The 22,429-nt window shown below is 39.4% G+C and overlaps 1 protein-coding gene across 1 annotated transcript in view; it reads left to right on the forward strand.

Moving 5' to 3' along the window:
- The window catches only part of LOC121868799 (sodium bicarbonate transporter-like protein 11), a gene marked incomplete in the record, with an annotated part of 115,051 nt that overhangs the window by 77,340 nt on the left and 15,282 nt on the right, over nucleotides 1-22,429 (forward strand). The window contains 4 exon segments of the mRNA XM_042369736.1: nucleotides 8,552-8,563; nucleotides 9,411-9,579; nucleotides 11,483-11,656; nucleotides 11,934-12,129. Of these exon segments, the coding sequence (XP_042225670.1) occupies nucleotides 8,552-8,563; nucleotides 9,411-9,579; nucleotides 11,483-11,656; nucleotides 11,934-12,129 (551 nt within the window).

The following is a 22,429-nucleotide window of genomic DNA, read 5'->3' on the forward strand; positions in this document are numbered from 1 at the left end:
TTGCTTGCTTGCTTGCTTGCTTTCGTGCGTGCGTGCGCTTTGTCAATGACTGAAATTGTGCCTACAATCTACCATTCATAGGGAGATACAGTGTACACAGTGATAGCACATAGAGATATATTCGTTGATGAGAACCGGAGAAGAGATTATAAGTAAATAATAGTTAAAAAAAAAAAAAAAAGCCACGTTATCTAGAACAGCATTCTATTGGCGCCCCAAAGAAATTTTTTTCTGTGTTTCTGAAGGACCGAATGGGCATATGATCCGTCATTCATAGCAAGGTACAGTGTACATAAGGATAGCACATAGATATCAACAACTCGTCAAGGAGAACTGAAAAAAAAAACAGAAAAAAAAGACAACTGAAACTCTCCTGGGCGGCGACACTGGACGCATGAGAGGGCCGAGGAGGTTAAGACCAGCAGAGAGCAACAGTTTTTTGTTTTTTTTTAATAACAACATTGGATTGCCACAAGGGCATGATCACTCCCACATCTCACTTCACTTAGACTTCTGTTAGTAGATGTGATTATAAAGGAAGTCATCCCACTGAGGGTTAAATTTCTTGGTCAGAAGAAATTAATTGTGCTAGCCCGGTGGGTGGCACTAGTCATAACGGCCTATATAGGCAGCGAAGCGGGGCTGTTAAAGGGACCTTGCGCTAAAGCCCTGCTACCAAGACACAGTTTAGAAGCAATTATCATAGTACTCATAAAGATCAATAGTATTATTATTATTAAACCGATGATTAGAAGTCCATTACATGGTAAAGTGGTGGGTTTAAGGCTGAGTAAATCTGTACAGAGTCTGCATGCCACCCTGCCCCCCCTCCTCCCCAACAGCAACAATAGGGTTGGCAGAATATGAAATAAAGCCCTTAAAACACCCATGTATGGGATAGGGTAGGATGTCTAGTGCCTGTACCGACAGACAATAACTAGCCCATGACACAACCCTAACACACTATTAGCTTAGCTAGGCGGTCAGCCTGCCCTCTCTTACCTCCTCCTAAACTTCTTCAATTTCCGAACTATAACTTCCTTCCCCCACCTCTAATCTTCTTTCACCCCTCCTTTCTCTACAAAAAAAAAAAAAAAAAAAAAAAAAATAGCCAGGGGGCAGTGGTACGCCCTCCACCCACTCTACTTCTCACCCAGGAGGAGGCATCAACTGTACCTCCCACCCAGGAGGAGGTGAGCGCCATGTAAACAATGACATTTCTAACCACACCCTGCAAAATATAGAGTGCAGTACAGTATTTATTAAATGCTGCAGCTGCTGAGAATGGAAAGGGGGGCCGGGGCTACTACCGAGAGCAGAGACATTACCAAGAACATATTCCAGCTTGAATGTCTTGTACACTAATACTGACACATTCCTTGACAAGAGAGAGGAGTTTGAAACACTACCGAAGGCACACCAACCTGATATAGTGGGTGTTGTAGAACTGTTGTATAAGAACACGAGAACCGGCCCAAAGGAATGCGAGTTCAGTATTGACGGATATGACATATTTACGAACCTTTCTCAAGAAACTTACAAGAGGGGTGTGGTTATCTTTGCTAGGCAAGACCTTAGAGCCAGCCAGGTGAGGGTGCAGGGAGAGGAAGTTTTTGAAGAATCCAAGCGGTGTAAAATTAAATTAAAGGGAGGAGACTTCTTGTCGGGTGTATCTACAGATCCCCAAACTGTAGCTTACCAAACCAAAGGAAATTAAGAGCCTTAATAGACAATGCAGCGAGGCTTAACCCTAGCCACCTCCTTATGGGGAGACGTTAACTGTGGCGACATCGACTGGAGAAACGAGTTCACCCCAAATTACTTAAATAACCCCGCTACTCTTCAGACATAATTTTCTGTTCCAACATGTTAAAGACCTGATTCATTGCAGAGGGGAGCAAATACCCAAGCCACTGGACCTCATCATAACAAATGAGGAGGGTAAGGTGGCCAAACTGGAACATCTAGCCCCACCAGCCACCATGTAATGTTGTCATTCAGATTTAACTGTTACTTAATTCACGACAAAACCAGACCAAGGTGCAAATATTACAAGGGAAATTACTACGGGATGAGGGAGGAGGTGAGGGGTATCCACTGGCCTGACTCACTAAGGCATAAGAACACAGACACTACGCTGAATATCATAACTAGTAAAGTGAACCATTTGATCAATAAATATATACCCAAGACCAATCCCAGTGCCTCTAGGAATACAAGGTGACCCCTACACATGAACCATGCGGCGGTCGACGAAGTCGAGAAGAAAACCCAGAAATTCAAAGTGTGGGTTAGGTCAAATGATGATCAGGATGCATGCAAGAGCCAGGAACTAAGCAGAGTCAGAGTGAAGAAGGGCTGAAATTGAATCCCAGAGGCTGGCTGCAAGCGAGGTCAAGTCAAGTCTAGTCAAACTCAAAGGCGTTTTACCGCTATGCAAAGTCGAAATTAAAAACCTGAGTAGGCATATCAGATCTGAGGCTTGAAGGTAGTTATGCAGATTTTGACCAGGACAAAACTGAAGCATTGAACAGCTTCTTTTCCTCGGTGTTCACAAGAGAGGATGCGATTAATTTTCCTGAGTTTGAGGACACAGTTCGACACAGCACTGACCCACATTGTGTTCACAGAAGAGGTTATAAGAAATAAACTGTCAAAGCTAAAGATTCATAAGAGTCCCGGCCCCAACATGGTGCATCCCAGAGTGCTAAGAAAGTTGTGCAATGAGCTTGCCGAGCCCCTACAGATCCTGTTCTGTAAATGCCTGGATGAGCAAAAGGTTCCCAGTGACTGGAAAATGGCTTATGCGAGTCCTATCTTCAAGAAGGGCGATCGTCACTCCACAAATAACTATAGACCGGTGAGCCTAACCGGCATAGTATGTAAAATACTTGAGAGCATTATAAGAGATGCCGTGATGGAACATCTACTACGAAACAACCTTGTAAAGGATTGCCAACACAGTTTTATGCAGGGGCGCTCCTGCTTAACACAATTACTCAAGATACTGGATATTTGTACCCAAATTCTGGAAAAGGGTAGTAATATCGACACTATTTACCTAGATTTTGCCACGGCTTTCAACAGTGTACCCCATGAAAGGCTGAAAATCAAACTGGAAGGTTACGGGATTTCGGGAAATGTCCGAGCGTGGATCAGAGACTTTCCATGACCACAAGCAGTGTGTGGTGATTAATGGCACGAAATCATCATGTGTACCCGTCACAAGTGGGGTACTACAGGGCAGTGTATTGGGCTTGCTGTTGCTTGTTTGCTACTTAATGACATGCCTGATGCTGTGCATTCCTCCATACAAATGTTTGCCTATGATGCCAAGTTATTTTTGAAAATTAAGAACCAAACAGACTGTGAAGAGCTGCAGAAGGATCTCTGAGCTTCAAGAATGGTCGAAGAAATGGCTGCTAAGATTCAATGTCACGAAGTGTAAGAGGCTGCACCTGGGGTGTACCAACGGTAAGGAGGTGTATCATATGTCCCAACGGGATGAAGAAACTACATTAATTGAGACTGAATGTGAAAAGGACCTAGGTGTCTACTTTGACAATGAGCTGAAGTTCTTAGCCCACCCGGGCACAGGTCACTGACCCACATCAGGGCCCGGGGGACGAAAATGCAATAATAATAATAATTCATAGTAAATACAATTTATAATAAAAAGTAAAATAAAATATTAATGGTAATAATAATAATAACAACACTGTGATAATAATAAATACAAAGAAATGCAAGAATGAAAAAAAAATCAACAGTGAGAAATGCTATATGTATGTTGTTTTGTCATGTAATAGAAATAATTGAGACCCTACAATTGTGTAAATGAGGCAGAAAGTCAGATCAGCATCCTGGGACTTGGTCACAATTTTCGTGATGACAAGTGGCAGCAGGGTCTACCATTAGACAACACATTATGCTGCCAATATCTTCCCAGGCGGTAGTACCTCCCTGTTCGGTAGCTACCTACTACCTCCATTCTGGAGCCAGTATATGCCCAATACTTACCAACAGTGCATAACAGAGACCTGACCGATCGCCCAAGCGGCTAACGAGTCAATCAGTGGTGAAGAGGATAAAAGTTAAAAAGTAAAAGTAGTACAGTGCAATAGAGTACAGTACAGTACAGTATTGCAGTTTGATGTGCAGCAGTATGACTTGTCCCTTCTACTTACAGTAATCTTTCTAAGTTCATACTAAATTGTTTGAAATGTTTGCATATTTATTAAGGTTATTAAATTAACATGATTACAAGAAAAGATTTTACACAACAATGAATGCACTGATTATTCAATAACATTGTATCCCATGATATATTTTTAAAAAAAATTGCCTTCACTGAAAGGATCTTATTTTTAAATTAGAAATCCTTAAATCTTGTCACTTAAAGAAGTGGAAAGAATTATTTGTGCTGTACCAAGACTTCTGACTGGTCATCAATTACTGTACGTAGTCTTTCATTAATCTGTTGGGTAATTGCTAATAATAAGCCTAAGATCTTTGCATTCTTGATGTAATATGCTTTTTGATCAAGCACTTCTCTTGTGTATTATATTATTAAATTGCTGCCGTAAACCTGGATCACCGCTCCCACCTGCAAAAAGTTGTACAGTAGTCAGTTTTGTGTACTGTACACTATCTCCTGGATATAGCACTACCACTACTCTGGCCAAGTTTAAGCAGGCTACCATTACAGCCATCTCTTTGGAATAGTAGTAAACTACTGCTCCTTTTGAAGAGCATTCAATGTTGCAATACAGTAATACAGTAGTGAACTACAGGGTGACAAAGTTTCCATCAAAATTTAAAAATTTATATACGAATATGAAGTACTCTACTCACTGATGTACGACCACAGATTTGTTGTGTCTGATAGGTTGAGGATTACTCAGTTCCATGATGGCTGTATACTGAAAATGTCAGGAAGCTAAGCCACTCAAGGCAAGAGTCACAATAAATAATCACACATTAGTACGTCATAAGGCTACTGCCGAATTCTAAGTCGGTCTTCCTCAGGCCACAGCCATACTAGCACTTATTAATACAGTACTGTATTTGTGATATAAAATAAATACTGTACAGGTGTTTCACCAATATTATTATTCAGGATTATACTGTACAGCCACTCCTCGACCTACGATCTACTCAACTTACGACCACCCGGACATCGACCGCCCCAGTCGTACCAAAATGTTTTCAAATTACGTATTTTCGAGTCCCGATGTTAGTGATTGCGCTGTATACTGACAAAATTTTCGTTTGTAATTCCCTTTAAAATGGCTGGCAAGCTTAAAGTGAGAGTTTTGTAGTGTTGAGAAGAAAAAGAGACACTCATATTAGATTTTCTATGTATTATTTTTGCATTTTCGACTTACAACCTGGAATTGGGTCCCTAACCCAAAGTTAGAGCAAAAAATCCGAAATTTTGTGAAAATTGCCAAGGAGTGGCTACACACACTTGCAGCTACATGCTCAAAGACAGCAGAATGAGAGCAGCAAAGTTCTAGAAAGTTGATTGGTTGCATCATTTTCTAAAGAATACACTGCCCCAAATAAAACATTGTAAAAGTAGCTAGTAGTTGATAGAATTCCTCTGAAGTGTAGCTCTGCTACTGCTTTCACTACTTTTCCTCAAAAACAATGATGCTAAAGCTGCCTCCATTTAAAAAGAAGTTCTACCTGCTACATTGTGTTGCTACTCCCAACATTAGTTATACAGTACAGTACTGTAGTTATAACTGCTGTTGTGTCTGCACAACCTATGGTAATTAGATAATTAAGGGAACAAATTTATAATCTACACCATAACCAAGTCGAAACAGGGTATTTCATTTGTGAATAAACTTTGAGTATACAATATGGATTAACTGCTACAGTTTATCTCTTTGTATTTTTTGTGTGTTTGTCTGTTTCTTCTGTACAGTATTTGCAACATCTGCAGCAACAAACACCCTCAGGACAGTGTAACAAACCAGACAGTTATTTATAAAGATTCTTCCATTTTTTTTATGTTTTCTCATCAAAGGGGCATATTATACTGTAATCGTATTGTGAACACTTGCTAGGGTTTGGAAATTTTTTCAAGTTTGCATTTAACTTCACAATCAACTGAATTATTTTATCAGTAATTTTTACACAAATCATGAAATGTACACCCTGTATGTACAGTACAAGTATTATATGTGTTTATGTGCATTCAACTTTCTGCACATATTTCAATCAAGCAGTCAGGATTTAAACAAACTTGGTGGGTAGATGTCTCACAACAGGATCTCAGATATGTGTGATAATCAATACTGTAGTCCCTTATTTTTGTCCAAGCTCCAGAGTTGTGGCCCCCAGAACCTTGTTGCAGTACCATGGAGATTTAACACCTTTAGTGGCAAGCACTTCCAAAATATAATTTAATTTATCATTAACACCATTTTTGTTTTGATACAATGAAACTATGACAAGAATGCTGGCCACACTACCTCCTTGTGTACCATTTTTTTTTTATCAACAGTGTGCTCTCTCCACACTGCCACTAATGGACCAATTGTAGGCTCATTATGCTGCCATTGGTGGACCGAATTCTTTGATTACAGTTTTGACTTATTATTAAAGTACAGTACAGTACTGTACTGTGTCTTCATTTCTATATCTCTTTTTTTATCATTTACATGTGAACCATGCCCAGTTCTTGAGACTATATTTATTTATGTTTCATAACTGGCAAGCATGGAGTATTGTGTGGCATGTTGAGTTTGCATGCTGAATGTGTATACAGTACTGTACATTAAAATCCAGTTTGTGTGGGTTGTACAATACAACAGTGATGTAGTTGAGACCACTAAATCCGAGACTTAGACTTGCCTTTTTAAACAAAGACCGAGACCTGCCTTCTGAGGTGAAAACTTTTAAAAATAGAGACCAAGACTTTTCATTTAGCTTTAGTTTGTCCAATAGGCAGCTTTTTTTTTTTTTTTTACTTATCTGAATTATTATTATAATTATTACATGAGTATTAAATTTTTGCCCCTCAGGCCGCAATGTGGGTCAGTGACCTATATGGGGGCTAATCATAAAAAAAAAAACAAAAAAAAAACAAAGCCGCGGGAAATTAAGGTTTGTTTACATCCGGCAGTTCGGCTGCGCTCTCTCTCTGCTTGTCTGGTCGTTGATTATATGTTCAAAGTCCGCGTGTTAAATGGACTAAAAATGAAGTAAATATATGTACCTCGCGTTTCATACCAGCTGGATTCGGTAAAATGCTACTGACACCACATACGAGGCACGGGCAGTTTCCCAATGAGGTTCACGGCGCCATCAGCTCGATGAACAGGCTTTGTGTGAAATATAACAGAGTCTAGAACTGCTTTTAGTGTCCTTGTGGCCTAGCCAGTAAGTGTTCCCTAGTCACACCCAGTAGGTCGAGGGTTTGATTCCTTGCTGGTGAGGTCGTTGATTATATGTTCAAAGTCCGCGTGTTAAATGGACTAAAAATGAAGTACTGTATATATATGTACCTCGCGTTTCATACCAGCTGGATTCTGTAAAATGCTACCGACACCACATACGAGGCATGGGCAGTTTCCCAATGAGGTTCACGGCGCCATCAGCTCGATGAACAGGCTTTGTGTGAAATATAACAGAGTCTAGAACTGCTTTTAGTGTCCTTGTGGGCTAGCCGGTAAGCGTTCCCTAGTCCAACCCAGTAGGTCGAGGGTTCGATTCCTTGCTGGTGAGGTCGTTGATTATATATATATATGTGTATATATATATATATATATATATATATATATATATATATATATATATATATATATATATATATATATATATATATATATATATATATATATATATATATATATATATATATATATATATACTTACTAATGTAGGGCATCTAAGGAGCCTCATCATTAATCCCTCTTTGCTAGTTGCAACCTCAACTGGACCACTAGATGTCAGTGCAGTTAGAAAGGTCAGTGCTAGATTGACTGGGATCATCCTTGCTTAAGAAAATTTACTGAAATCCAGGAAATATGGACTTGTGGTCAACTCTTACCAGTTCCAGATAGGGGAATCAGTGACTGGAGGTGAGGTAGAGACCTAAGGTGAGGTATCTATCCCTACCTGAACCCAGATTTAACCAGTTTACAACTTCCTCCCAACAAACTTGAAAAATAATACAGCACAGTCAATACATTTGTGTGTCTCGACCAAAAATCCAAGTACAGTATACAATTGTCCAAGACTAAGACTGAGACCTAAGCACCTGAGACTTAGACCAAGACCTAGAAAAAAAGGTCTTGAGACCTACATCACTGTAATACAACTACCAAAAAAAAGTTTAGACTCAATCATTTCTTCTTTTTTTTAGTCACTTGTTATTTACAGTATCAGGCAGTCTGTTTCCTAGACCAATCATAACTGTAGTTTCTTCCATTCTTTCATTAAGCTTGCCATAGAGTTATCTTCCTACATAAAAAAAAAACATCTTATTCCACTCTTTTTGTTTTCAATTTTTTTTCCTGTTTTTTTCCCATTTCAGTTAAGAATGAGAGTAAGTGTCCTCCTTGGCTGCCCTCTTCCTTGTGAGGTAGACACAGCAGCACCTCCGTCTGCATCTATACACTACTGCTGTCGCCATTGACGGTGTTATAGCCAGACCTGTGGACTGCCCATACTCACATTTTTATACCCTACTATCATATTGTCAAGTTTCCATATTAAAAAAAAATAAAAATAGAAGTATACCCTGTATATGCACCTATGACAAGATTAGGTGACTATTATTGTCAGAATTGTTCTTTGTAACTGTTAAGAAATTATTTGAGATTGTCATCTGACTTGCATGTAAATTTTAATTACATGAGAATTAAGAGAAAGATACACTACAGGTATTTTAAAGTTTGAGATCAAGGCAGCTTGCTGTCTGTGGCTCATCATTAAGTGAGTAGTAATACTAATATGCAAATACTTCTGAGCAAAATATGGGTTTTGAGTTGTACATAAGAGTGTGCTGCTACAAGGCAGTTACAGCTTATGGTAATGATTGAGTGTGGGTAGAACATGGATAGCACCTCAGTGTTGTGCATCACTGTGGGGAGATTGAATGGCACTCCCAGTTACCAGCATGGGTTTGAATTTGTTTTTAGGTTGCTTTTTTGCATTTTGGTTTTATGACATTTATTCCTTTTATAACCACTTACTTTTATATTTTTATAGCTACATGATATACCCGGTAGTCTATTTTGTTTTGTTTCTTCATGATTTTTTGTTTGATTCAGTTTAACCTCAAAATACATTAAATGCATAAACACGGTAGCTTATGTAATCATTCTAATGCTCTATTTTTTATTTGTATTAATATCATTCACTGAATAGAAACATATTTTTGTGGTTGACAGTGGAACACTTCCGGTATGACAACAGCTATGACATGTTCAAATTACCCCCATTGGAGACGCTGCCTTACCCAGCAGTGTTTGCTACGATGGGCCTGGGCTTCTCACTATCAATGCTCTTCTTCATGGATCAAAACATCGGCTCTGCCATGGTCAACAACCCATGCAATAAGTGAGTTTGTGATTGCTATCATTACAGTATCTTTATTTTATCTACTTTATCCTCTTCACCACTGATCAGCTCAAGTCTGGTCTTGAAAAACCTCACTCTCAGTGCCATCACAACACTCTGGCAGAATGTTCCAAGAGTTCACAATTCTCTCTCTAAAAACGTTTGCCCTCACAGTTTTCTTGACTTGTGGCTTCTTCAACCTTGAGCTGTGACCCCTTATGGGGCAGGCATCTGCCAGCTCCAGGTATGGACACTCAACTGAGTGCCCCCCTCTGAGATGTTTATACACCTCATTTAGGTCACCCCTTGCCTGTCTGTAGTATTTAGTTAGGCAGTTGCAGGCACTGACCTGTTGCTCAGGTCGGTGCCATCACAATGGTAGTTATGCGGACTCAAATCAAAACAAAGCTGGATACTTAAACAAATTCTTTTCCTCAGTGTTCACAAGAGAAGATGCAAACAATCTCCCTGCATTTGAAGAAAGACAGTTTGACAAGGTGCTGATGCACATTGTTCTCAAAAGAGGGGTTTACGAACAAATTGTCAAAGCTAAAGGTTTATAGGAGCCCTACCCCTGACAGTATGCATTCCAGAGTTGTGCAATGAGCTTGCAGAGTCCCTTAAAATCCTGTTTTACAGATGCATGAATGATTAAATGTTCCAGCGACTGAAAAATGGCATATGCAATTCCTCTATACTAACAGGGAGATCACCACTCCGTAAATAATTATAGGCCAGTGAGCTTGACCAGCATAGTGTGTAAAGTACTAGACAATTACTTAAGGTGCTGGATGTTTGTCTCAGATCCTGGAGCGTGGTGGCAATATCAACAATATATATCTGGACTTTGCCGAGGCTTTTGACAGTGCACTGGATGAATGGCTGAAAATTAAACTGGAAGGTACGGAAATTGAAGGAGCATCCTAGCTTGGATTGGAGACTTTCTCCAGAACCGCAAGCAGTGAGTGGTGATTAATGGCATGAAATCCTCATGTGCACCCATGAAAAACGGGGTACCACAGGGCAGTGTAATGGCTCGTTGTTGTTTGCTTATTTCATTAATACACTCCTCCATACAAATGTTTGCAGATAGTGCCAAATTATTCAGGGAAATTAAAAACCAAACAGACTGTGAAGAGCTACAGAAAGATCTCTGTCAGCTTCAGGAGTGGTCAAAGGAATGGCTGTTGTGATTCAATGTCACGAAATGCAAGAGGATGCACTTACTGTAAGTCATATCAACAGTAGGGAGGCTTATCATATGCTCCAACAGGATATTGAAAGAGCACCTGTGTGTGTATGTTGACAATGAACTGAAGTTCTTGGACCATTGTGAGAAGAAGGTGAATCAAACAAATAAACTTGTGGGTCTTAAAAGAAGAGCGTTCAGATACCTAGATGGTGTGTTCTTTGTAACGCTCTTCAAAAGTGAGGTGCTTCCCCGTCTGGTTCCCGAGATATGCTAGAGACTGTCAATTGATGGAAAACATCCAAAGGAGGGCCAACAGACTGGTGTCTGCACTAAGGCACCTCAGGTACCCAAAGGGAGATTAGAGTGCCTGCAATTGCCTTGCTTATATTATAGGCAGACATGGGGTGACTTAATAGAAGTCTTTAAGCACCTCAAGAGGATATTACTCAATCAAGTGATCATACCTGGAAGTGTACTTGCCAACAGTGTTTAACAGAGAACTGACTGACTGACCGACCAGCTAGTAAGCTGGCAAGTGGTAATATTTTTGCTTTTAGGTAGAAAGTTTCCTCTCACCCTTTAGATCATGGGAGTGAAAGAATCCTCAGAGTTCATAACTGTTTTTCTAATTTTAATCAATGATACATTAGACTAGCTTCCTTCTGGAGTGCATGTAACCATATAGCTCATAATGTTGTTATTCCTTTTTAGGTTAAAGAAAGGTCCAGCGTACCACTTGGACCTCCTCGTGGTGGCATTCATGAATGGGTTTCTCTCTCTCTTTGGATTACCTTGGATGCATGCGTGTCTACCACACTCGCCTCTACATGTCCGCTCTCTTGCTGATGTTGAAGAGCGGGTTGAGCAGGGGCATGTGTATGAAATGTAAGACCCTTATGATTTTTGGTTTTTTTAAATATATAGTAATTGATCAAAATATGAAATGTGAGGACACTGGCAAGTCAAAAACCTTCCTGAATTCCCAAAAATTTTAATAATCGGGCATGATAAATATGGCACTGCAGTTCCCAATTGGGGGCTCCTAAAAGTAATTGCTATTCACTTATATGCACTTTTCCATTGCTTGGTGATTGTTTCTAAATGTGCAAGTTTTATGTTTATTAGCCCCACTATAACTCACTTTCACTGTGGATTTCAACAGAATTGTGAAGGTGCGTGAAACCCGGCTGACTGGACTTTTCTCCAATATTCTCATCGGGTTGTCCATCTTCCTGTTACCTTATCCACTGGCTTACATCCCAACAGCAGTGCTTGATGGCCTCTTTCTTTATATGGCTGTTACGGCACTCAATGGAAACCAAATGTTTGAACGTATCTCATTACTCTTCATGGAACAGGTACAGAGACCTGCAATTGTGCATTAATCCAAAGTATTATTTTCAGGGATTTGCTTCTACCATAAAAAATATAGATAAAAAGAAAGTGAATCCATAAAGAAGTTAAAAGGTTACTAACACTGTTAAGGCAGGATTTGTTGAATAATAGATTAATATACTGTGGCAGAAAATTGGTAACATATTTTAACATGGGAATCATATGACAGTTAGACAAATACCTGGGTCATCATGTTGTCCATTAAATTAGTATTTCCAACTAAAAAATTTTATGAAATCATTTATGATTTTAAACTACCACAAGAATCATATGAAAATTATTTTTTATGGTGTAACTGAGAATATTGGCATTTGTTCTCATGTCCCAGTGGACTTAGAGGATGAAACAGACTATTTTGACAAAAGTTTTCAGGTATCTTGAGGTGTCTCCAGTATGTGACCCATGTCTCGCTGCCATACAGCAGGGTTGATAGGACCACTGATCAATATAAACACAGCTTTGTAGATAATTTTAGGTCCCTACACCTGAAGACAAGGGTATGCTGTTTACCAAAGGCCGAGATGCACATCTGATCTGATGTCGGATCTCTTCATTGATCTCCATGGTGGTACTGGAAATGATTAACATTGGAAAGGGTGGTCCCATTAACCTGGATGGAGTCATGGTTGAACCAGGTGCAGGCTGGAAGATAATATGTGTCTAGCATACATTCACCCCAATGCCAAAGTGTATTGTATATGGTCCCATTCAGTATGAGCAACGAGAGTGAGGTAAAGTTTAGTGATAGAAGCATCTAACACCTTTGTTCCTTTCTGTATTTATGCTGAAAAATCCCTTCATACAGCATTGGACTTCCACTCTACTGATTGGATTGGCACTGGCAAGGAAGGTAGCCAAAAATATGGAAAAAGTTACAGTACACATCCTTGTTTTACTCACATTTAGATGGGGAAGAACTCGGAGTGGGTGCCATTATGCAGGATCCTGCCACTCAGCCAAGATGGAGTTGTGGTTACCTCACAATGGCAATATATTTTGGTGGATAATCAAACAATGAGAGTCTGCCAGGGGGCTTCCTTATTACAGTATTTTGATAAAGTCAAAGACCTTAGTAAGGTCAATGACAGCCTCCTGTATCTGGTGGGCAGCAAAGATCATGCAGTGAGATGGTATACACACACAATGAGACTCCAAGAGGAAGTTTCTGCCTCAAGTAGGAGTCTGTTATGAAGGAATTGAGTAAGATTCTTGCCAATTATGGAAAGCCCTAAGATGCCACAGTAGTTGCCACATTCTGACATGTCTCCTGTGTTCTTAGAGACGTTGATGACTGGTCAGCAGAGGTCCTCCCATTTTATATACCTGAGCTGAGATTCCATCAGGTCCTGTGGTTTTGTTATTTTTCACAGCTAGATGGCAACAGCTACTTCATCACAGGATAGAGGATGGTCAAGGTGGGCCAACTTTGGGTGCTAACGGACCTGCTGGGTAATCAGGACACATCGTCATCTGTTTCAGTTGACTCGAAATGGTAGTGCTCTTTCTAGCACTGAAGGATGCCCTCTTGGTCTTTAATTAGGGAGTTACTGTCAGATGAGCAGAGAGGCCACACCATTTGTAGTTAGGCTCTAGATTTCTTTGATGAAATTTAAGAATTCACACATCTGGTGTTGATCCACAAATGTTTGCATTTCAAATACATTCTTTATTTACTGATGCTTGCACTGGAGTATTGCTGGCAAAAAGTAGCAGATTTGGTCTGGGACAGAGGGTTGTTTTTTCGGTCAATACAGGTATCACATTTACCAGAAAGGAGTATGTCAAAATCCTGGTTATTTTCATGAAACAAATCCTGGGTTTTTCTTCTGGACTGACCGAGGGTTTTGCTGCCATTTTTGGTGATGATGGTTTTGAGTTCACCCCCATTCAACACTCGAACCCAAGTTGTTAGTTGTTAGATTGTATATCAGCCCCTCATTGAGTTACACTTTGAAAGCGTATTCCACTTTTTTATCCTCGAGTCACTTGGTGTTGAAACCACTTCTGGTGACCTGTTGTTTTTGCCATTTTGGGGTAACTTGAAGGGAGAGATTTTCTCTGATGAGGCGATAGTCTGTCTCACAATGGCTTGATTCACTCGTGGCTCTGGTGATGAGGATAGCTCGGCGATCTATTTCTCTGATAATGATGTAGTCGATGAAATGTCAGTGTTTAGATCATAGGTGTTATCAAGAACCCTTAAACTAGTCAGGCTGCCTAAATAAGCATCTCCCGGGTTACACAAGGTGTGTCCTTGAAAATTTGTCTGTAACGTGAAATTCCGTAACGCGAAACCAATTTTCCCATTGACTTCCATTATATAATTGGAGATGCGTTCTCATGAAATATTTTTTACAAAAAGAAATAATACAGTACAAGCACATTTATGAATGATTTTTTTTTAACTCATACATTGATTATTTTATGATATAATATGCTAATAAATATACCAAACACTTGAATTTAACTTACCACAAACGATGTTGAGTGCTGCATTAGGTGAGGTGGTGAGGTAAGGTGATGCAATCGGAGTTACTGGGAGGGAGACGGAGGGGCACTACTGGCTCCTGCCTCGCCCTGTACAGTATTGTAGCAACCACCAAGAAATCCACACAAAATAAATTTTATAATTTGTGATTTTTTTTTCTAATAGTATTGAAAATAGTCATTTTTTTCTAAAAACCAGTTCTTGTGATATACAGTAGTCCAGAATGCGATGTCTAGCTTTATACCTAGGTATGTAAATGCCTAGCATTAACTCGCCTGGCCAACATACAGGCAATTAAAACATCTAATAATTACTTAAATACGTAATATTAAGAAGACATGTCGCTACCTGGCATTTAATTGCAATTTTCAAAACCTCCCCCGCACTCCATCACACGCATTGGTTCTGTAGGGTTACGTGATATTATGTTGTCTAGCACTCAGGATGGGATGGATGGAAACTCTAAGGTGGTTTTTATATAATATAGTTATATGGTAGACAGTCTGGTGCTGGAGATGCCATGTGGTGAGGAGCTGCTCAGTAGACACGTTCGGTGAGTAGCGTGTTGAAGGAGGTAGATGTGCAGGAGCTTCGTTAAAGAAGATGTTGCCTGTTGCTGGCCTCCAGGTTGAATGAGAGCGGACAGCGAAGAGCTTGCTTGGAGGGGGTGTTGCGTGTTCAGGAACGAGAGAATCAGAGCTGGTTGGTGAGGACGCTAAGAGAAGGACAGCTGGTGGGTCGCCATGCTCGCCGCGAGAGACCGCCAGGCAGGCGGAGGAGAAGCGAGGCGCCAGGCAGCGCGGAGGAGGAGGTGTTGGTGGTTCAGGAACCGAGGCCAAAATGAATCTCAATGGAGAGACAGAGCTTATATAACAGCCACCGGAAGTAAACCGTGGGAAGTCGCCGGTTTGACTCGCTGTTAGGGAAGACGTGGCTGGTTGCTAGGATACTGTGGCATCTGGTGACGCCCCACCCCCTGCCGCTGTTTGGTTGCTAGGAAGACGAAGCAGGTGGCTGGTTGCTAGGATACTGTGGCATTGGAATGCGGCTACTAGGTTAGGAGACGCCCACTACATTTCTCATTCTTGCCCTAGAGCGAGCTAGCTGTAAACAAATGTCAACTCTTGAGGGGGTGGAGATGGGTGATATCGACGTCAAGATTCTGACCACGATATCATAAAACTGTTTTAGAAAAAAAGCTTTTTGTTCAATCCAATATGCGACGTCTAGTTTTGATTACCCAAGCAGAAGGAGAGGAGGTGACATTGCATATAAGGCTCTGCTAGCTTAGGTCCAGATTATAATTATAATTTATTTATTTATTTTTTTTTTTTTTAGGAACATTTAATGAAAGGTAAAATGTTAATTTACATATCCCAATTAGAATACTCACTTTACTCTGATGAGGAAGAAGAAGGTCCTGGTTGTGGAGAGTAACTAGGTGGGGGAGGGAAACCCAGCACCACCACAAGTGAAGCATCTTCCAGAGATAGATGAAGATAGCTGTTTTGAAAGGTTTTGAAGATTTCCAAAAGCCCACTTCTTTGATCTCTCTGAGGCTAATATACCGCAGAAAGGCTTACAGACCTTGTATATTTCCTTATCATGTGCCAAAAATTCTTCCAGGGTCTGCTTTACTCACTAACTGAGATAAATATTTTGTCATTTGACTAGGAGACAATTTCTTACCATCCTGTGATGAGAATAAAGATAGGACTTCAATTAGGAATCTGGTTAACCATTCTGAAGATCTTAATTTGGGCACAATATATGAGGAACCCTTGTCTCATCCATCAGCCATTTTATCCTGATAGGTTGAGCTTTAAATCCTCCCTTTCATTTTTTCTTAGAATCTGTGAGAAAAGGGAAGACATCTTCCTCAGAAATACCAATAATGATGGATTATTGGAAATTGAATTCAGTTCACTGATTCTCATACCTGTTGCTATTGGTAGAAGGAAGGTTGCCTTCTGGAGCACAATCTGTCCTGGTTCAGATTTATATTGTAATTAGGCGCCATAAGAAATTTAGTAACTTTATCTAGAGACCAAGGTGGATTCTTCTTAGGCTGAGGAGGTCTCTGAATGTAAGGACGATCTAAGACGGATAAATTTTGGGTTCAAAGTAATATTAAACCCCACGCCAGAGGGTCAACCAATGCTAATTTATAAGATGAAATTGTCGGTCCTGAAGGCCTTTAATCCTGAACAGAAAATAAAAATTCTAACACCACTGAGCCCGATAATGTGATTGAGTCGCAACCTGATAAATTGTTGAAAAGTTTCAAGCGCTCTCATATTGCATAGAAGTTTGGGGGCTTGGCGGACCTGCTGCTGTCACTTGGGTAACGATATTAAATACCCAACAATCTATTTAAACATCTTTCGAGAACCTGTTGCGAAGTGCCAAGTATATCTCTTTAACTGAGGGTGCAATACCCATTCCTAGATATCCCTGTTGCAATTAGTAGATAAGCACCAGTCCAACAGATCGAGACACTCAATGGCTAGAGGATCCAATATGGTGCATTGAAGAGGACCTCCCCTTGGAAGGATCTGAGTTTGTGAACCACTTCTGCAAGCAACATTTTCACAGGTGGAACAGATATAGATTGAATTCCAATGGTTCCAGTATATAAGTAGAGCATTTCCTGCAAAGATTCAATTGCCCAGAGTGTATGAGATAAATTGGCATCTTGTGATTGTTTTGTGAGACAAAGACTTATTTGTGAGTCCCAAACCTCCTCTCACTAGACTCTTGAACTTCGATATCTTTAGGACCATTCTGTTTCTGCTTCCATACTGGCCTGAGATGGGACAACACATCTGCCCAATTGTTGTACCCCCGGCATGTGAGTTGCTTTTGAGGTAAAGTGTTTTGTGTTATACAAACTTTTAAAAACAAATTTCATTAGCTTAGAAGAGGCCAAGTTCTGGCTGATTTTGATGATTGAGATAAAACACTGCCGCTTCTGTTGTCCACATGGCAAACAGAATCGTCAAGTGTTTTTTAAATTTAGTTTGCCAACAAAAAAGAATATTAGGACTACTGCTAATTCTTTATGTTTAGGAAGTTTGTCCCAAAGGAGTTACTTCACTTCCCTTTGGACGGAACTTCCTCCTTGAGGAATGGTATCCCCATCCTATTTCAGACGGCCCCGCATAAACGAGACCAAATCTGTTTGAGGGGAACCTAGGAGATGAACCCATTAGATTGTCCCAATTTTTCCACTAAGACAGAAGATTCTTGATCTGAATAGGGAGAGAAGAAGCAAAATTTCTTGCTTTTTGTGAAGCAAATTTGACCCCAGATGAGTTAGTTGCTTCTTCCTTAACTTGCCTTAAAGGAACTACTATTGTGGAAAAAAATTCAACAGACCCAGTAGTTTTTCCCAATCGTACAAGAACCTCTTTCTTTTGCTCAAAAGGCTTTCACTTCATTTATCACATCTGTTACCTTTTGCTCCTGGTAGACTGACTGACTGCTGATTTGTGTCCCAATGGAGACCTAACCAATCAAATTTTTGACATAGTATGAGATTTGATTTGACCCGTTTATCTTTATCCCAGGTTTGAAATACAATATTAGTGTACGTTGGGTCACTCCTTGACAATTCGAAGAGTTTCCACCTCAGCCCCATCGTCTAGATATATATTTTTTTCTTTCAGTGAAGACAAGCCCGGAAGGGCGAAAAACAACGTCATTCACTAAGTGACTTGAAAGCAGAGGATATTAGTCACTAATGATCTAGCGACTTCATAATAGAAGACGCTGTGGTCGCCATGCTGACCAGACCGTATAAGAAATTGTCCCAAAATCAATATCTGAGAGACAAAAACAAAATAAAAGTCACTCGATTTCCTCACCGTGCTAAGATGTATAAATACCGTATATAAAATCCTCGTGGCACTTAGTATTTCAGCTATTACAACACAAATTAGCGGAGCCTTCTTTGTGCGTATTTACAGCCGATTCGCCAGGCAAGAAGATGACGGTAGCAATGCGTGTGATGGAGGGTGCGGGAGGGGGTTTTGAGAATTGCAAATAAATGCCAGGTAGCGACGTGTCTTCCTAATATTACGTAATTAAGTAATTATTAGATGTTTTAATTGCCTGTAGGTTGGCCAGGCGAGTTAATGCTAGGCATTTACATACCTAGGTATAAAGCTAGACATCGCTTTCTGGATTGAACAAAAAATAAAATTAACAAAAATTTACCCAATTAACGTAAGGGCGAATTTTTGGTCCATATCCCAAATTTATTGGTCATAATTTACAAAATCCGTAAGAGCGAATTTCCGTAACAAGAGTTTCCGTAACCAGGGGGATGCCTGCATTGGTAATACTGAGGCTGTGTTCAGCACACTTGCTGAGGAGGAGTAGGCCATTGGAATTACACTTACCCATTCTGTTTCTCCCTATGGTTCCCAGTCATAAGTCAATATCTTTGCCATTTCTGGGATTAAATTCACTGAGGAACATAACTTCATCTTCTCTGGGGATAGAGGTTAGCATTATATCAAGGTTGACAAAAAGGCCCTCGGCATCCAGTGTTGAGGCATTTGTACTGATGAAGGTGGCATGACACGAGTCATTCAGTGGGACTCTTGAGTGTCATTAAATGCACATTGACCCCAACAGGCATTTCGATTAGCCTGTGTAAGACGGATTGGTGGATGAAGAAGCTAGCTCCACAAATGCAATTTCAGCTTTGCTCTGTAGCAGGCTTATCCTTCCAGAAGAAGTTATGGCCAGACCCCTGTTCTGTGAGTTGATTCTCATCTGGGAGCTGGGACTCCCTAATGGCTGCTATGTCAATGTTGTATCTAGACAGCTCTTTTGCCACAAGGGCAGTTCTTCTTTCAGGACGTACACTTGTGCCAGTATTCAGAAGGGTCCTGACATTCCACTTAGGGACCATAAGGGATTGCATAGTTTGTTTTGGGTTTAATCTTTTGTGATGCATTGGGGACAACTTTACTGGGTGCACTTGCCCAGTCAAGTTGGTTTTTTAGACAGGCAATGTTTATGGCATCTTTAATAGCCCCCTTTCCATGTAGGGGTGAGCAGAGTGGCTCATGAAAAGCATTGTTCAGTCACATAGACAAGACTGGATTGTACTGCTCCCTAGATCCCAGTGCATAATTGATCATCTTATCCCTGCTACCTATATGTAGATCTGTGACTAGGGACTCCTGGCAGTCATCTCTGCCTCCCACTGTTGCCACATGTTTGCCACCTTGGGACTTTTGGGGGTTTGGGGTTATGATGAAAATGGGAGTGGGTGAGGAGTTGTAAGATGGCTTTTCTTGAGTTGATTTATGTGAATAATCAGGGAGTGCAGACTGCAACCACACATCTTGGCTCTCCCTTTTCTTGATCCAATGGTGTATATACCTGCAACAACTAGGGATAAGTGAATATCACCTTCAGATAATGAAAAGTAGGTGTAAGAATATAATATTCAGATTATAAAATATTCTTATATTGAGGGATTATATACAGTATATAAAATATGGGAAGTCTTTAGAATGGGTGTAATTAGCAAAATCACATTTGTATTTTTTCACTTTAAAGTTGCTGCACCCAGAAACAGGCGCCTTGCCTGCCTAGCTAGTTTTTGAGCACAAACTCTCTCCCCTCTTAAGCACTTAATTTTGAATTATTTGTGTTTTATGTGATCATGCACTAATAAATAGAATCATTTATGTCATAATATTAATGAATTATATTTAAATAAAAAAGAAACAAATAGCCTGGTAGAAGTATACAAGACAACAGAGAACAAATCTTTTTCTTGGTTGAAACTTCACATGGCTGATATTTCTGAGTTTCTTTACTTTCTTTGTACTCTACTCCACTTCATTCCGGGCCTTTTCTTCACCCCCAGGGTGTAGCAGCATCAGGCACGATTGCATTGTTTACTCACAAAAACTGCACTAAATCACAAAAATCCGGGTGGAATAATCCACATCCGTAGCTCACTGACAGAGGGGCAGTGCTTTTACATTACTGTTCAGCCACAAATGAATTGGCTGAGGAAAGGGGTGATGAAGAGCAGCGCACTGATTGACTGTGCAGCCAAAACATACATCCCTTCTGAAGCCAGAGTTTTCTTTTACACACCATCCATTAGGCTATGTTGCTTGCATCTTTGGGTGTAAGTTACTTCACTTTTACTTTTATCCTCTTCACCAAATGATCGGCTCGTTAGCCGCTTGAGCGATCGGTCACGTCTCTGTTACGCACTGTTGGCAAGTACTGGGCATGCACCAGCTCCTGAATGTACCTGAACCTGCTCCAGTGTTGGTCAAGTCTGGTCTTGAAAGAGCTCACACTTGGTGCCGTCACAACACTTTCTGGTCGATTGTTCCAAGAGTTCACAACTCTCACTCTGAAAAAGATTGCCCTCAGTTTTCTGGACTTGCGGGTTCTTCAATCTTGAGTTGTAACCCCTTGTGGGGTGAGCGTCCTTTGGGATATCAATCGGTGCAAAATTTGGCAGGCAGAGAAATCAGTTATACCCATATCTCATATTGTAAATTTTTTAATTTGTGCCTTCTAAAGGCAACACCTCAATATAATATATATATATATATATATATATATATATATATATATATATATATATATATATATATATATATATATATATATATATATATATATATATATATATATATATATATATATATATATATATATATATATATATATATATATATATATATATATATATATATATATATATATATATATATATATATATATATATATATATATATATATATATATATATATATATATATATATATATATATATATATATATATATATATACACATACAGACTGCTAATCTAACACTGTTAATGCATTTCGATTAACTAACTGCCTTCCATATGATCTTCAATTCGGTTAACTAAAAAAAAATTCGGTTAATGAGTTCTTACGAACCGACCTCAACATGTTTGCACTGACCGCCAACCAGCTTATATCAGTCCACCAATGCATTAATCGGTTCTAGGGCTTAAATTCCTTACTATTTAGTAAATATCAAGAAGTTTATACTATTCAATAATTTTAAAAGTTTAATATTCAATTTTTTAGCTATTTTAACAATTATTGAACATAATTGAAGGTAAAGTGACTAGTTTAATGCTCGCATCCAGCCTTTAACACAGCAAACAGGAGTTAGTCTTCTGTTTTCACTGGAGGTAACATCTTGCTTGAGACTCTTTTCAACTAAACGCTTTTTTTCTGTGTTTCCACAAATTATTGGTCATTTTGAAATATATTTTACATATTGACAATATATAATGCAGTGCAGTTTTGATTTAAAGAAAATAATCTTGAATTACACCAAGAGAGCTAAAATTTATGGGTGAAATGGCTATAGGGTGACTTCTCTTCCACCCCAATGCCTTCTCTCTCTTCAGTCTCCCCATTCTCCTTCTAAATCCCATCATCATCATCATCATCATCCAGGAGCCTTCTACATACACACCCCAAAGTAAGTGAACATTTCTACCATTTTTGTTGAATTTAGGAAATTTTCGGTGAGCTGGAACCACTAATCTAAAAACCCATTGAAACAATGGTTTCGTTAACGAACTTTCGGGTTAACGAACGACCTTCTGGAACAGATTGAGTTCAACGGAGGTTACTGTATATATATATATATATATATATATATATATATATATATATATATATATATATATATATATATATATATATATATATATATATATATATATATATATATATATATATA

The sequence above is a fragment of the Homarus americanus genome, unplaced genomic scaffold (genome assembly GCF_018991925.1).
Source record: "Homarus americanus isolate GMGI-L3 unplaced genomic scaffold, GMGI_Hamer_2.0 scaffold30535, whole genome shotgun sequence".
Classification (NCBI taxonomy): domain Eukaryota; kingdom Metazoa; phylum Arthropoda; class Malacostraca; order Decapoda; family Nephropidae; genus Homarus; species Homarus americanus.